The following is a 17,354-nucleotide window of genomic DNA, read 5'->3' on the forward strand; positions in this document are numbered from 1 at the left end:
CTCTGTCCTGGAGGGAAACATTACCTCATACCTCAGTGTTGCTAGCTGCGAACACAACCCTGAGAAATGGTCCTGGTAAAGAGTGGTTGGGGTTTTGCAGTTTGTGTAGCAGTGTGAGAGACCCATGGGGGAGTCTCTGCCTACAGTCAGTCACACGTTATGAATTGATGTACTAGTTTAAAATACTTTAGAATTAGTCACCTTAATTAGGAAAAGACTGTCATATAATTATCTATTTATTGAAATTTTAACATAAAATGCTAGAAGGAAATGTTCATATTTACATTAGACTATAGTTAAGATTGCTTTCAAACCAATGTAATCTTTAATAGTTTTGGACTAGGTGTTAAGTCAAATGTGTATTTATAGTCATACTTCATTTGGAGATAATTGAACAAGCTGGGTAAATGAAATAACATGTTTATAGAACTGCATATGTTTGTAAAATAATTACATTATTTTACAGCGCAGCAAAAGAAATATTATTGGCTATTTTGAGCAAATGGATTCAGAACACTATAGAGTTTTTCAAAAAGTAGCGAATATTTTGCACGATGATTGTGCCTTCTTTTCTGCATTTGGGTAAGTATGTTGGTTGAGAGTGTGTCAGTTTGGCTGAGATTTTAAAAGTAAAAAGTAGAAAATTCATGGATGAGTCTGACTTACAAGCAAATAATGAGTTTCTTGATTGGTCTACGGGACCACATCAATGACCTTGATCCCAGTTAGTGGTTACAGTCTAGGTTTAAAAATAGCATTTTAGTGCTAAAACTACCAATCCAAACTTATAAAATACTGAGTCACAAAAGCAGGAAACTAAAATTTCCCTTTAAAAAATCTGCCTTGCGCTAAATTTTTGTTCAATAAATTTTAAAAATACATGCTTTAGTTTTTAGTGCATAGTCATAAGTAGGAAAGATGATGGATAAGTATATGTTTCAAATAGATAATTCATACATTGCAAAACAGCTAACTAATTCTTCTTCATTCAGGTGTATTACTGCTATTATTTTTCTTAAAACTTATTAGTACTACTTCTCTCTTCCTATTAGGACTGTTTCAAAACCAGAAAGATACAGTGGAGACAGTATAATCTACAAACCACCAGGGGTAAGTTGCTTTTTTGTAGTATAATTTTAAATATAAATTAAATTCATAAATTGTTTGTCATTGCAATTTTTCACACATAACAAAAAATAGAATCTATATTTTTCAAATTTATAATTTTCATTTTAATGTTTGCAGTGTTTTGACACACTGAAGTTTTTAATGTTTATGTAGTCACATGAATGAGGTTTTTATTTAGAAACTCATTTCTTATTCTGAATTCAGATAAGTATTTGCCTCTATTTTTTTGCAAGGGCATGTCTTTAGGAGTAGCTTACATAGTGTGCCCTTCTCTAGACTCCAGTAGAGTGTCTCACCATGTAGTTTGGTTGTAAAGAGCATGGGCTCTGGAGTGAGGCTGAGTTGTAATGTCAAATCTTCCACTTTCCTAGGAGTATAACTCTGGGGAAGTTTCTTAGTTTCTCTGTGTTTCAGTTGTTCATTAGTAAAAGCAGCCATGATAATAATGGTCCTGCTTTAGGGGATACTTCAGGGATTAAATGAGTCAACATATATAAGGCACAGTAAACCCTCCATTTTGCAGACCTTGATTTAACGGACAAAAATTCTGATCCGTATCTCCGTATGTGAAAATTAATACCCTGTTAATTTTAAAATGCTTTTAACCAAGATTTGCTTATAATTAAATTAACAGGGGTTTTTTTATTGTTGTTATTAATTCACTGTTATTTTTAACAAATTTTAGTGAATAAGCCATATATTAGAAGAAACACTGTAGTAATTTCACTGACATGAATATTATATATCTACAACTATAGTTTACATATTTAAATCCAAAAGTCACCTCTCGTAAACATTAGCACATGCTCACACTGCATTGCACTTGGTAATTGGTTCTGTTTTCACCTGACGTGACTTTCTGCAGCAGTTTTACAAGTGCTGGCCAGTGTCCCACCGTGCACTAAGCCACACCCCAGCTGTGTGCATTTATTTACTCGCAGTGACTGGCAAATGTTAGCATTTACTAGACCAATTCAGTATAAATTTAAAATTACAATAATACATATAGAAAACTTTTCTGTGAAATTAAACTTTCCATACATACTTAATTTTAAATACACAAACGTGTCTACATAAGTAAAAACAGATAACTAATTTGTCAGTGTCTAACATACCCATTCGGAAAACCTACTTTATTATATAATGGACTTCCAGCTTAAACAGATAGCCCTTTGCCTGAAGTTGTTATATCAAGGTTTTACTGTGCTCACAACAGTGTTTGGACATGGCAAGTTTACTCAGATAATGTTGGCTGTTATTCTTACCATCATTTTAGGTACTTCATAAATATTGATTTTGAGTCTATATGGAAGTAGATACTGTAGATAATAAATATTAGAGATAGCCATGCCTTAGATTTACATAGTGTCTTGTATTTTTCACTGGAAGTCTCCAGATTTTCTTCTAATATCTTCAACTCTAAGGATAGATAACTTAATTTTTTTAATAACTTTTTTTCACAATGCCTGCCTGCCATTGGTGAAGATACTGATAAACAGTTAATTAGCCCAAATCCAAGGAAAAGCAGAAGGCTTAGGGATCACAGGGTGAATAATCACAATATTATCAGCTTTTTACTATTTACAGCCCTCTTTCTCAGAAGTTTCATGTTTTTTGCTTTTGTATCCCTTATTGATTTTCTGGGCTCATATAGACGGCTCTAGAATGCATTTTTGCTAACACAGGTTAGATTTGTTTAATACAGTATTTTTCTCTGTTTTTGTAACAGCATTCTGCTCCAGATATGGTATACTTGGGCTCTATGACAAATTTTGATGGGATTTACAATTGGATTCAAGATAAATGCGTTCCTCTTGTTCGAGAAATAACATTTGAAAATGGAGAGGTATGGGCTTTCTAATGTCGGTTGTTATTTTTAATTTTTTAATTCAGATTTCTGAAAAAGCAAACTTTGTCCACTCTTACTATTTTATCACATACTTAACCTCTAATAAAAATCATACAGTCAAACATAATGACATCATAACTATTTCTGTAATACAGGCCAGTGGCTCTCACCCGGGCCATCCCAGGACTCCTCTGTTGCATTTCCTGCAATGTCAGTGGGTCATTACAGTCCTGAAAATGCCTCGGGATTCTGATAACCACCCCTGTTGGAAGATTCTTGTTTAGGGGGTATCCTTTAGAAGCATAGTTACAATCAGTTATTTAGTGTGAATAATTCTTTGCCATCTAAAGGTTGTTCTGATGCTTTCTATCCTAAAAGAATGAAGTCATGAAAAGCAATTATCAGTTATCATGTAATTGACCTCAGTGATTCCATGTGTCTGAAATAAAGCAAACTTACAAAAACAAAACACAAAAGTCAGAGATCAAGGAGCATGTACAAGGGGCTAGGTCTGTGAGATGCCTCTCTCTATTCTTCACTATGTTCAAAATATATTTTTCTTTTAATCTCATTCCATGTTTAAAACCCAATCTAATCAATTTTTAGAAAACATTATCACATAGTAAACACACCCACCTAATCACCATCTAGTCAGAAGATGGCAATTCTGTAAAGGAATTGGATGTTAAGTATTTTAAGTTTGCAGTTCATACCCTCTCTGTCGAAACAACTCAACTTCGCAGTGTGGCACAAACGCAGCCTCACACAATGCATAAATGTGTGGTTGTGATCCATTAAAGCTTGCTTGCTTGTGTTCTTAGCTTATTTATCAAATGAACATCGCTGCTACTTTTCTCAGTTCTCTAGGCTTCAGGTATGCTTGGTTGAATTACATACATTTTTATTGTGTTAGCTCAGTTAGTCCTCAGAGGCTCAGAAAGATTTAGTAACTTGTCACAATTATTCACCTGCTTTGGCAGGAATAATTTGAAAAGTAGAGTTTAAAGGTATAAACTGGAAAATCTTAAATAGTAATACAGGAGTTCCAACTACCCCTCAATCATTTCCAGGGTGGGGAACCTTTTTTCTGCCAAGGGCCATTTGGATATTTATAACATCATTCGCTTAATATAATTCACTTAATATAAATTTATGTTGCTATGGAAAAAGCTCCTAGATTTATTGAAATTCAAATTCCGCCTGCGATTGCCTTGGCAGGGCCAGCCCAAATGATTTCTCAGGCCTTATACCGCCCGGGCCAGACGTTCCCCACACCTGACAGTGGGGCAATGTCTGAACCTGGTTGTTTTGCTGTCTCGCCCCTGAGTCTTTTAATGCCTGCTCTGGAGAGAATATGTTGATGTGGACACGGGAAACTTAAAAATCCAAGCAGCATAAACTACCAACTTCTATGTTAATATATGTAAGTTAGTTTAGCAAAAAGATTTTTTTTTCAAACTATTAATCTACTTATTACTTTTCTCCTAATAGTTGTTAGTTCATCCATACTTTTGTTTGGTTTAATAAAGTAATACTAGTATGTTATATTTGTTTTTACTTTTAACTTTCTAGCTCTTACGTTTTCTAAAAGGTGACTATTGAGTCTCCTTTCCCAATTATATTTATTCAGAAACATTTGTGTCCTCATGTCATAGGTTGATTGCGCATTATTGCGTATAAAAATCTATGAGCAAAAGAGAAGTGAAATAAGATTCTCCGTGTTTAAGGGGTTCAGTCCGGTGGTTCACGTATATAGATAATGTAATATAAAGACATGTCCCAGGCCACCTGAAGGGCACTGGGAAAATGTTCTGGGAATTCAGAGGAGAGAATTCATTTCCACTTTGGGCAGAAGTGGGGCAGAATCAGGGATGGTTTTCTAGACAAGACAAGGCTTCAGTCCTGAAAGGAAAGGGCTAAAAGAGGAGCAGAAATACTAATGGAAATAGGGAAGTGAAAGTGTATTAATATTGAGTGCTGAAGGTTGGTTAGACGTTGTAATGGAGATATTACACAGGAAGTTGGAAATCTAGACTTGGATTCTGAACTGGAACTGGGCATGGAGAGAGAGAGAAAAGGGACCAAAGAGAAGTGCTGATTGAGATTGTTGAACTAGTCGAAATTGCCAAGCTAGAGCAGAGAAGTCCAAAGACAGACCATGGGGAAAAGTAGCAGTGTGTGAGAGAAAGAAAACTGTGAGCCCAAGAGATAAAGAGTGGGGAAGAGGAAACTTTAAATCAACTTACAGAAGATCAGTATAATGCCAGGAGTCAGGGAGGAAAGATGGGAGTGACTGCTAATGAGTATGGGGTTCCTTTCTGGAGTGATGAAAATGATGTGGAATTAGGTAGTGTTGATGTTTGCAGACCTTGTAAATATAATAAAACCCACCAGTTTGAACACATTAAAATGGTGAATTTGTTGGCATGTGAGTTATATCTTAGTTTTTAAAAAAGTAAATGTGACAAGAAACTTTATACTTTATTCTGTACATGAGTGTAACAGGCTTAAACATGGAACTAGGAACCAGAAGAAAACTCTTGTCCTATAAGATGGGTTCCAGATTTAGTTTTTATAAAGTATAGGACATTTGAGCTTTCTGCTGAGGCAGTGTCTAAATTACAGAGAGACACACAAAAGGATAGTTGATGGAAATAATTTTATTAGGCCATTCTGAACTTATCCTCATGAGTCAGAACTTAGCATTTGTTAGAGAAAATAAATGTTTAAAATCTGTCATCACATTTCTCATATTATTCTCCAATAACAATAAAAAATTTAAAGCACTTTATAATTTTCAAGACGCTTTTGTGTATGTATATCCACAAGGTATATAAACACACACATATATAGTGGTGGGTATTTTTTAATGTTGAAAATTGTGTATTGGTTGAAAACTGGCTATGTTATGGGAGTTTTGTTATTTGCTCTGAATCAAACACTTTTCAGCTCGTCTAAGTTTTTGCATACACCTTAAAATGAACATAAGTGTGCAAAATCAGATTTATTTACTGCTGGTACATTCAGTTTTTCAGTGTTATCTGTGAAGACAGTTTACCCCACCCTAAAATCTGTAGGGGAAAACATGTCTACTCCACCCTAAAATTAACATCTTGATAAAGAACCAGCAGTTTCTCCCTTGGTCAACTCATTTATCAAATGCCATGGCTTCACCCAGTTCTAGCGAACAGCCCAGCCCAGTGGTTACTTTAAGGCAAGTCAGTTCCTGCAGGCGAGCAGGATGAGTGGGTGAGTCCTCTGAGTGCCGGGGTACTTCGGGTACAGGAAATGTCTTTGGACTTCTCCATTAAGGCTAATGTTTATTTACATCTTTGGGCCTTATTTTTTTCCTGGGATGTTGCAATTGTTGCATGTTGGGTTGAGTTCTAAATTGTTCCTACTTAGAAAACAGCTACAAGTGGAGAGGCCTGATAATTCTCATTAAATACTTCTCTACACAGGAATTGACAGAAGAAGGACTGCCTTTTCTAATACTCTTCCACATGAAAGAAGATACAGAAAGTTTAGAAATATTCCAGAATGAAGTAGCCCGACAGTTAATAAGTGAAAAAGGTAGACAGATGAAGGTGTTTATTTTCATCTTTTCTCTTTCTTTCTTTCTCCCCAACCCCTCCCCCATTACAGCCTCAGAATTTACATGTAAACATGGGGTGGGAGGTATAGTAGAGAGAGAATACGAAGCAGTGGCTTTTTAAAATAAACCATGGCTGTTTTAGCTCCCTAAATCAAATAGCTTGGAAAGTGGGGTCATAGGTGGACACCGTCAGTTTTAGGCACTTGCTTTTAGCACATTGATACTTGCCTGGTCCCTTTCTAATAGAGACAGTCTCAGACATATTGCTGAGATAACTTACAGAGTCTGGTTAATGTTTATTTCTAAATGAAAGAAAGTGCGTTCTCTGTGGACTTCTCCAAAGCATCAAAAACAATTTGAGATATGACCAACTTTCCCTTTGTAGTTAGAGAAGAAAATCAAGCATAATAAACTGAAGGCATTGTATAGAGCTATACCCTTATTAGTGACTTAGTAAATATTTTGGGGGTTGAATTAGATTGAAAATCAACCAGTAGGGACTAGAAGGGCTCCTTGATGAAATGAAGATGGCCTGGGGAAGACAGTTTATATGTCAGTTTCAGGAACTTGCTCTCCAGACCTGGGTAATCTGCAGAGCAGAGGAGTGCCCATGCAAGAAAAATGAAAAATTCACTATAGCATTTGAATTCAGGTTGAGTTCAGATAATTTATGAGAAAATTATACTCTCTGCCCTAAGAGCTCAAATCCTACCTCCTTTCAGTGTTGCAATATTTAGGTTTTAGTTTTTGTGATCTATTACTCTAAAACATTTTGGTGTTTTTTTAGTATGTTACTTTTTATGAACTTGCAATCTTATGAGAATACAATCAAGAAAATTCTGATCTATCTTTCCCGATTCTTTTTCTTCTAAAGGTGCAATAAACTTCTTACATGCGGACTGTGACAAATTTAGACATCCTCTTCTGCACATACAGAAAACCCCAGCAGATTGCCCCGTAATAGCTATTGACAGTTTTCGGCATATGTATGTGTTTGAAAACTTCAAGGATATATTGTAAGTATTCATTTTGTTGTTGTTTTTTAATTATTGATATATGTCTCAAAAATGAACTGAAAACAATTGTTTGGATATTTTAAATCTTATGATGGAACACTAATACTTTATTATTTGGATAGAAAAAGTGCTATTTTTTTTCACTCTGAAATGTGGTATAATAATTGATTATAAAGAATTAGGATATATCCCTATCAAAGGGCCAGCATTAGGTGATCCTAATCTCTGAAAGAACATTTTTGAGAAATTAATTCTGATTGAGTTTGGTCTTTGCACATCAAGGTAAGCAGAATATAATTCTAGGTCAGGTTAAAGAAAATTGGTAATATTGCTGCTTATGTGTGACCGTGTCTAGCAAGCATACTAGAGGTACTTAAGTCCCAGAAGATGGCTATGACTAGGCATTTCTAAGAGCATAAAGCTATCAACTTTTGAAAGAACAGAGAAGCTTTCTGACTCTTCTCAGCTATTTGTTGTATTAATAAACATAAATCTTGTAACTACCACAGATATTAAATTTTTATCAATTTCTGAGATTTAAATACAATGGTAAAAGTGGAGATGTTTCTTCATATATGAAAAATTTAAGCAATACTATGGTATTAATTCAAATTAGATCTTTTAAAATTCATTTACCTTTTTATGTCCAAAGATTAAATTGCACATTTAGAGGATGATTTGCAGTCCTATTTCACAGTGAATTATCTTGCTCACTTCTACATATTTCAATAGAGATGTGGTTGTTTGATAGAAGAGTCTCAGTCCTAACATGTAGGAGGCCCAGAATTGAGTCCTGCCTTTGGCAAGTCAGTTAACTCCATCTTGTTTCTTTACACTTAAAATATGGTTGATGGTACAACCTACCCAATGAGATTGTTAAAAAATTAATGTGTTCTAAGCCATAAAGTACTAACAAACATTAGTTGTTTTTACTTTACGTACATTCAAAAGAATACCATTTAGCCTATTAACTCATTAAATATCCAGGTCTTCTGTATGGCAGTCACTTTATAACATAAACCAATCTTTTAGTTTACTAAGACTAGATCCCTGCCCTCAAAGAATTCCCAATGAAGTAGAAAAAGGCAACAAGTAAGGTAACAGGTAGTTGTCTTATGATGTGATAAGTACTCTGACAGAGTTCAACAGAGAGGTACCTGTTCTAAGATTTCTGGAGATGTTAATGCCTAAGGTAAGTCCTACAGGTCTATAGACTTTTAACATGGAGGTGAGAAGGAATCAGGCTTGGAGAAAGGGCACATTGATAGAAACAAGTAGATAGTCTGTTGGCTGAGTGTGAGTGGAGGGAGGAGGAGGGACCAGGTCAAGGGAAATAGCAGGGGCTAGCTTCTGAAAGCCCTTATAAGCTGTACTATGGAAGTTGACATTGTCTTAAAAACTATGAGGAGCCATTGAAGGGTTTTAATTAGGGGATTATTTTTTAAAGAGTATTCAGGATGCAAACTGGAAAATAGATTAGAGGGGGTCAAAGTAGAATCTAGGAGAGACTGTTTAGTAATCCAGGACAGTTGATGATAACCAGTAGGTGATTCTTGAGTGAATGAATTACCTAAATAAATTCTGTCAGTAGCATTAAAACTAGAGAGACATTTTGTAGGTGGAATAGGAAGTCTTGGTATATTAGTAAATGGGGGAGGGGAGGCCAGCCCTAATGGCCAGGAATCTAACTTGGACAGCTAATTGGGTTGTGTTGCCATTTAACTGAGCTTGGGAATTCAGTGGAGGAGCACCTTGTGGTAAAGGTAATGAGTTCCTTTTCTTGGTATATTGAATTTGAGGTGCCTGTGGGCTACAAAGAGTGTCCAGTGGGGAGTTTACATAGCTCTGGGATTCAACAGTGAGTTAAGGGCTGGGTCTTGAACACATGAGGATATAGCGAAGCTGTAGAAACAGATGAACTGACCTAGTACAGGACTGAGAATGGAACCCTGAATGATACCAACATTTAAAGGGAGGACAGCAGAAGGAACATGAGCAAAAAACTAAGAAGGAGAAGGAATCAAAGGGAAAAAAAACACCAGAAATGAGTCATATGCTAATTGAGGGAGGAGCAATTCTAACAAAAGGAATGCACAACCAGAAGGAAAGGATGAAGCATCTGTTAGATTGGATAAAAAATGAACAAATAAAAAACTCACTGTATTGCAAAGAATAGAATAGTGAGTATGGTGAGAAAATGAAGATTTGACATTAAAAGTCTTGCAAGAAACTAGCTTCTAAAGAGGAAGAAAAATAAGGAGATAGTTGGAGAGACACATAGGATGAAGTAAAGTTTTTTCTTTTTCTCCCCCCTTTGGATACAAGAAATTGTGATTAAATTTTTGTGGGATAGAATTAAAAGGATAGAGGAGTTATTGAAGAGATAGGGGCAAAGGGACTAATTGATAAAGCATTGACTGTTGGGCTTAGCTGGTTGGGTGCCCTCTTCCTCTCACTTCTTCCTGAAGCTGCAAGCTCAAGCTAAGAGAATGAGACATTTAGGGGAGAGGGTTGTTCCGGTGGCAGGGCTCACTGCAGGAGCTTCCAGGTAGCGTGGCTGTGGGGGGCATTGCAGTGCTGCCTTACTCAGGTCAGTTATACGAAGTTTTATCAGCACACTTCCCTATCTTTAATAGTGGGTAAATGCTGGGTTGTTTTCCATACCTCTTCCTTTTCACTGGAAACTTACAGCCCTACTCAAAGTTTCAAGTTAGTGGAAGTTAACAGGATGCTGACTGAAAGGTTAGGTTTACTGATTGGTACCCAACTACAGGGTGGGGCGAAACTAATAAGTATGCAAAACACAGTTTATTCATGTATTATAATGTATTTATTGTGTTATTTTCCATATGAACAACTGTAAACCTACTTTTGCCCCACCATGTTGGCTTTTATTCCCAGGAATGTTGTTACACCTCCAGAGAAACCTGTGAGGAATTCCATCTTGGCCATCTTATTTTCTCCTCCAGCCAGATTTAAAACACATTAGCACTTCCTTTTCTTTCTTTTTTTAAAAAATATATTTGTATTGATTTCAGAGAGGAAAGGAGAGGGACAAAGAGATAGAAACATTAATAATAAGAGTCATTGATCTGCTGCCTCCTGCATCCCACACTAGGCACACTGGGGATCGAGCCCAAAATCCGGGCATGTGCCCTTGATTGGAATTGAACTCCCCTTCAGTCCGCAGGCCGACACTCTATACCAGTGATGGCGAACATATGACACGCGTGTCAGAGGTGACACGCGAACTCATTTTTTTGGTTGATTTTTCTTTGTTAAATGGCATTTAAATATATAAAATAAATATCAAAAATATAAGTCTTTGTTTTACTATGGTTGCAAATATCAAAAAATTTCTATATGTGACACGGCACCAGAGTTAAGTTAGGGTTTTTCAAAATGCTGACATGCCAAGCTCAAAAGGTTCGCCATCACTGCTCTATACACTGAGCCAAACCAGCTGGGGCACACTTGAGCACTTCTGATTCCACTTTGGTGTCTGTCAGAGAAGCCGTATTACAAAGTGGTTGTATTTACCACATGACCCAGTCCCCCTCCTCATCCATCAGCTGGCAGCATTGCACCTAAGAAGAAGCTGAGCCAGTAAGATTCTCCAAAGAAATCTGGGACTGGGAAATGTTCCTCTCCCATCCTGCAAGTAATTAGTCCTATCAGTAGGGAAGGAGATAAGAGAAGTGACTATATTTGAAGCTCTTTGAAACAAATTACTTCTTTGATTTCTCCCTTAGGTGCCTGATTTTCCTTCTAGGCACTGTTCCCACTAATATTTTTTAACTGTAAGGAGGCACATGCTGTGTGAACTACAAACTGAGCCTATGTGAATAGATGTTAGTGTTAAAAATCAAATAAAACATGCAGCAAAGTGAATCTGACACATTTAATGGTTTGCATAATTGTTATTGTGCTGCATAGTAATTAAGGCTTAAATGATAAGCAGTTTCCATAAATTACTGTAATTACTATTACTTAGCACCTCAGCATTCCGGGGTCATATGGAGGAAGTATGGTTTTGGTAAGGAGAGAGAAAGCAGATTTATGGTGCAGTCTCCTCCCATGCCAGAGGTAGGCAGGCATTGGTGGGGGAGGGGAGGAGGTTCTACCAGTATTCTTTTTGCCTCTTCCTTTATGAAGAAACTGAGGCTGAGGAGGTAACTTAACCAGCAAGGCCACATAACTAATTAGTAGCAGGGTTAGGATTCATGTCAAAGTATGTTAAACCCCAAAGTCCCAAGCTCAAGTCACTTGCTCCCAAAGCAGTAACATTTTCAGTACATGTAAAAAGCAGTATAGGTATGTATGTGAAAGATGTTTGAAGAGACCCAAAACAAAGTCACAGATTGGTTTCTTGTCGAATGTAAAGGAACAGATTCTATGTGGGTATAGGAAAGGAATGGAGGGTAATTTTGGAACCTAAGAGCACCTAGGGACAGGTCTAGGAAATGCTCAGAGGCACTGAGAGAAGAGAATAAATAATAAGGTATGGTTTAAGACTATTGAAGGACTTTGAAGAGAAACTTAACTTCTAAAAATTGTGGCCATCTGTATGTTTGCCAAAGTTCTTAGATAGCTGCCATGGCCCCAGTGATGGGAAAAGCAGCAAGCAGGACAGGCTTCAGGTTCCTCCTGGCGAATGTAACAGGCTACTCTAAGCTAATGAGTTCCCCGATTCTGGGCTCTAAGTAATTTTCCCCATTGTTTTTCATGGCTAGCTGATTTGCCTTTGAATGGATTATTTTGTGATTTGTTAAACCCCTGTTATTTGAATCCAGGTTTTTCCCATGAAAAAGTAAGTAACACTGCTACAAATGGGACTTTACCAGACTCACCCTCCTTAAGGTTCTCATAGTTTTTTGGTGCTACAGAACACTCTACTTGGGTTCGATGATAACTGTGATGGCTTTCCTTCTCAGCTCTTTCGTTGTTATTTACTGATTGTGCTTTTTATCTTTGATGGCTTGTAATAATCATCATAGTGCTCTGCTCTCCAACGGGGTAGCTACTAGCCATATGTGAATACTTGAGTTTAAATTAATTGAAATGACATAAAATTTAACAGTTTCTCAGGTATTCTAACCCATTTCAAGTGCCCAATGGGCCACATGTGGGTATTGGCTACTATATTTGACAGCACAGATATACAACAAAAGATACTGTTAGGATGTAAGGAAGATATATGAATGAAAAGGTGCTTAACATGAAAAGGTGCTTAACATCATCAGTCATTAGAGAAATACAAATTAAAATCACGATGAGATCCAATTCTCCATCTTTTAGAATGGCTAAGTTAAATTACTGATAATGCCAGGTGTTCTGAAGGATATGGGGCAACTGAAACTCTTATACATTGCTGGTGGGATTACAAAATGGTATAGCTACACTGGAAAACAATTTAGTACCTCTCATATAACCCAGTATTTTTTCTACAGAAATAAACTATGTTCACACACAAACCTGTGCACAAGTGTCTGTAGTAGCATTGTTCAAAATCACTAAAACCTTGAAAGAACCCAAATGTCCTTCAGCAGGTATGTAGATAAACTAATCGTACTCAATGAAATACAATTCAGCAATAAATAAAGGAACAAATATTTTTACACATGTAGCAAAACAGATGAATCTTAAACGTAGTATGCTAACTAAAAGAAGCCAGTCTCCTGATTACATATTGTATGATTCTATGTACATGACATTCTGGAAAAGGCAGATTACAGGAACAGAGAACAGGTCAGTAGTTGGCAGTAGTTAGGGGGAAGATGAGGGTCTCACCAAAAAAAGGTGTAGGAATTATTCTGTATCCTTTTTGTGGAGATGGTAACAAGACACTTACATGCATATGTTAAAACTCATAGAACTGTTAAGCCTAAAAAGCTGAATTCTGTGTGTACTTTTAAAAAAAACAGCACAAATACTCCTCACCTTGCATGCAGTTCTCAAAGCTTGTTTAATGATACGCTTAACATTTGTGCATCACCTAAAAAAAGATTGTAAACAAACGTGTTTGGAGAATGGGAAACATATAGTTAGAAAATTTTACCTTAAAGTATGAAAATATAATTGAAATTATTATGGCAAAGGCCCATTTATTTTCCTTTTCAGCAGATAACTATGTTGTCTGTTTTCTTGACAATATATTGTTGATTCACTGATTGTTACTTAATAATGATGGATAGTTTCTGGCCACAAGCTAGGTAAGAGCTCTTTCATCCTATCTCCCTTGTCTTTGCTGCTCACAATTCTTTTTCTTTTCTCAACTGTTGACGGCGGGGGGGGGGGGGGGGGATTAGGGACAAATCTGTTTTGAGTGTTCTCTAAGAATTTGTTACATTTAAGATTTAATTATAAATCATTTCTTGACTAACAGAAGCAATTCACACTGTATTGGTTGTGATCATCTTGGACCTTATAAAATAACAAACTAACTGGGGCTTTATCTTAAACATTGTAGACCATTTGCAATTCTTTGAATTGAATGGTTATATTTTAGTACTTTGCTGTGGGTGACAGTAGATGATGTCAGATTAAGTTTAAATCGATCTCCTCTCAATGTTTGTCTCTGGTGCATGGGCAATTTCTTCAGCACCAGAGAACCTTTCAGAGGCATTCTGTCAATACAGCTACCTGACAGTCATTTGTATTTGTAAACTGTGCATTTGGCACCTGCTGTTCTCTGTTGCTTTGGAGCTAGTGGGGAGCTAAAATGGGTGTACAATGAAGTTATTGGTTGGTACATCTCTGTGGGAATTATTGAAGGGAAGAAAGAAACAGCACTTGCAGAACCTTAGGAAAGGATAAAAAGAAAAAGAAACCGGTAATATTAACACTAGCCAGCTATTCTTTGCTACCAAAAAGTCAGTCAGTTCTACTGAAGCTATTGTTTGTTGACCTGTATTTTAATTCTTGTAATAGATATGTAAAACAAAGGGTTTCTATTTAAATGTATATGATGCATTTTTTTAAATATCACAATCTCCATAGAAGACAATTCATGGGAGCAGAAATATAAACTAACAAGCAATGGAAAAATGCTTAATTTCTGAAGAAATAGAAATTAAAATGCAGGTGTCTTTTACTTATTAAATTAGCAAGGCTAATTTTAATAAAAAGACAGAGGTCTCTCAAGATTTCAAAGAATAAACAGGTAGACAAGTAGTAGCAAAAACTGGCTGATGTTTTGTATGTGTAATTTGCCCACACTTTGTAAAAAATTCTTATTATTTAATCCAATACTCCTACTTTATTGGCTACAGTTCAAGAATTTTTTTTTTTTTTAAAGGCTGATACATAAGTCCTCACTTAACATCAATAGTAGGTTCTTGGAAACTGGAACTTAAAGCAAAACAATGTATAACGAAACCAATTTTATCATAGGCTAATTGATAATAAGAGTTCTTATGATATATTTCTGCTCACCAAAATTTTTAAATGAAGACCCAAAACACCTCTAATATTAAACATTGAAATAAATGTAAACCCTACATACATTTAGGAAAGATTAATAAAACAAGAAAATCATTTTCCACCCGCTCATTCCAGTTCCGGGTGGTGGATGGCCAGAGCCTATCCTGGCAGCTCAGGGTGCAAGGCGGGATCCAACTCCAGACACACTGCTCTTCCATCACAGGGCGCACTAACACACATCCACACTCACACTAGGACAGTGTAGACACACCCGTTTACCTCCCCTGCACATCACTGTGGGAGGAAACGGGGGTCTTCAGGGGAGACTCATGCAGGCGTAGGGAGAATGTCCCAACTTGACACATCCAGAGAGGCCCCAGCCAGGAATCGGTTTTCTTTTCCCTCTTTAACATTATAATGAAATGACGTTATTCGAGCACCTGCTGTATATAAGCTTTGTAATGGTCTGTTTTACTACAACGCGTGTCTCTGTGCTACAGATTTGCTTATGCCCTAATTAGTAACTAGGGGAATGATGTCAATATACAATGAGTTGTGTTGGTTCATTTTATTTTCCTCAATGTTTTGAAACCACCAAAGAAAGTGTTTTCACCATTAAAGAGAATGCCTTAGTGGTGTGTGAAGACCTAAACAAAACAAAACAAAAAACATACCAGTTTCATGGCCTTAAGAAGTGCTTTTGCTTTTCACAATGTTAAGCTATCCAGTGAAGCTGCCCCTGTGGTTAAAGAAGTTTCCCCCTGTCCTTAAGGGGGGCGGGGGGGGGGGGCGGGCGCGGAGAGAGGACACACATGAAAAAGCTACACCATGCCTTAGATTATTTGATAAAACTGGTTCTGGTTCTGCTGGCCGTAAATGCCCTCAAGGGCCTGCCTCTCAAAAAGGATTCAGAAGCTCCAGGTTACAGCCACGGAGGATTATCTGGCTGACACAGGCTCCATTGCTGGTGGAGGCTAAGCAGTGCTAGTATTTTTGTTCTAGGCTTTGTGTAGGACTCTGGTTATAAAGCTACATAGTTTTGAGTGGCTAATATTCCCAAGCCCTGTTATTTTCAGTGTGATTTGGTTTTTTAGTTACATTAATTCAGGAAAAAATATATATGCCCAACAATAAGGGATGGTTAAGTAAGTTTTAGGATAACATCTTGACAGACTGATGCATCTGTGAAAATGGAAAGCATAGAAAATTTTCTATGTAACAAGTGCAGGAATTAGAACACAAAACTGAGTATCTCGATAAGATTACAGCTGTATAAAAATGTTCGACATATACCTGGTCTGTAATAGTTACGGTAGGATGGTGGGATTATAAATAAAATTTTTAAAAAATTATGTGAAGTTGATAAGAGGTAAGTCCATTTTAATAGCTTAAGCTAAATTTTTATTTGATTTTGGTTTTAGAATTCCTGGAAGACTCAAGCAGTTTGTGTTTGACTTACATTCTGGAAAACTTCACAGAGAATTCCATCACGGTCCTGACCCAACTGACACAGCCCAAGGACAGGTAGCACTCATGCTTTTCAGGGGGAGCTTTTTTCTTTTTCAACAGACTCTAGATAATGTACAAACTATGTTCCTTTTAAAATTAATTTTTAAAATTTCAGGCCTTCAGAAAAGTTACAGGAATGTTGCAGTATAGTTTTTTGGTCTGAGTATGCCATCTGTGGAATATGGCTATGAAAGGAGTGAAGATAGTTGGCTTCAAATAGAAGTAGGAGATAGGAAATGGAAGTAGATAGATCAGTGAAATCAGTGGATTCCATTAATTGTTCAGGCCGTCCTCTGTGGCTGGAAGATTGACCTCACTATGAAGAAAATAATTTGGTATTCTTGCAAATCATCCTAAGAGCCTCCTTTACCAATACAGTATTCATAATGCTCAAAACTTATAGTTTAGCCCTAACTGGTTTGTCTCAGTGGATAGAGTGTTGGCCTGCGGACTGAAGGGTCCCAGGTTCGATTCCGGCCAAGGGCATGTACCTTGGTTGTGGGCACATCCCCAGTAGGGAGTGTGCAGGAGGCAGCTGATCAATGTTTCTCTTTCATCGATGTTTCTAACTCTCTTGCCTTATCCCTTCCTCTCTGTAAAAAATCAATAAAAAAATACATTTTTAAAAGCTTAGTTTAATGCAGCTTTGCAATTGAGATTTAGAATGCTTGACGTTTTGTATTTAATGTATATATATTTCTAAAAACCTGAGTTTTTACCCCTCAATTTGCATTTTGATTCATTATTGATTTATATCCCCCACTATACCAAGAGGGAAGATGATATATACCAAACTCTATTTTATATGTTCAAAACTTCAATCTACTCTTGTGCC

At 36.7% G+C, this 17,354-nt stretch overlaps 1 protein-coding gene across 4 annotated transcripts in view; it reads left to right on the plus strand.

The window, feature by feature from the left end:
* Nucleotides 1–17,354, plus strand: part of ERP44 (endoplasmic reticulum protein 44) — a 58,759-nt gene that overhangs the window by 39,664 nt on the left and 1,741 nt on the right. For all 4 annotated transcript variants that reach the window (XM_006096464.3, XM_014462388.2, XM_023760340.1 and 1 more), the window contains 6 exons: nt 467–582; nt 1,053–1,110; nt 2,858–2,974; nt 6,439–6,550; nt 7,447–7,588; nt 16,432–16,534. In XM_006096464.3, coding sequence (XP_006096526.1) covers nt 467–582; nt 1,053–1,110; nt 2,858–2,974; nt 6,439–6,550; nt 7,447–7,588; nt 16,432–16,534 — 648 coding nt within the window. The remainder of the gene's footprint in view (nt 1–466; nt 583–1,052; nt 1,111–2,857; nt 2,975–6,438; nt 6,551–7,446; nt 7,589–16,431; nt 16,535–17,354) is intronic.

Source organism: Myotis lucifugus, unplaced genomic scaffold, assembly GCF_000147115.1.
Source record: "Myotis lucifugus unplaced genomic scaffold, Myoluc2.0 scaffold_180, whole genome shotgun sequence".
Classification (NCBI taxonomy): Eukaryota; Metazoa; Chordata; class Mammalia; order Chiroptera; family Vespertilionidae; genus Myotis; species Myotis lucifugus.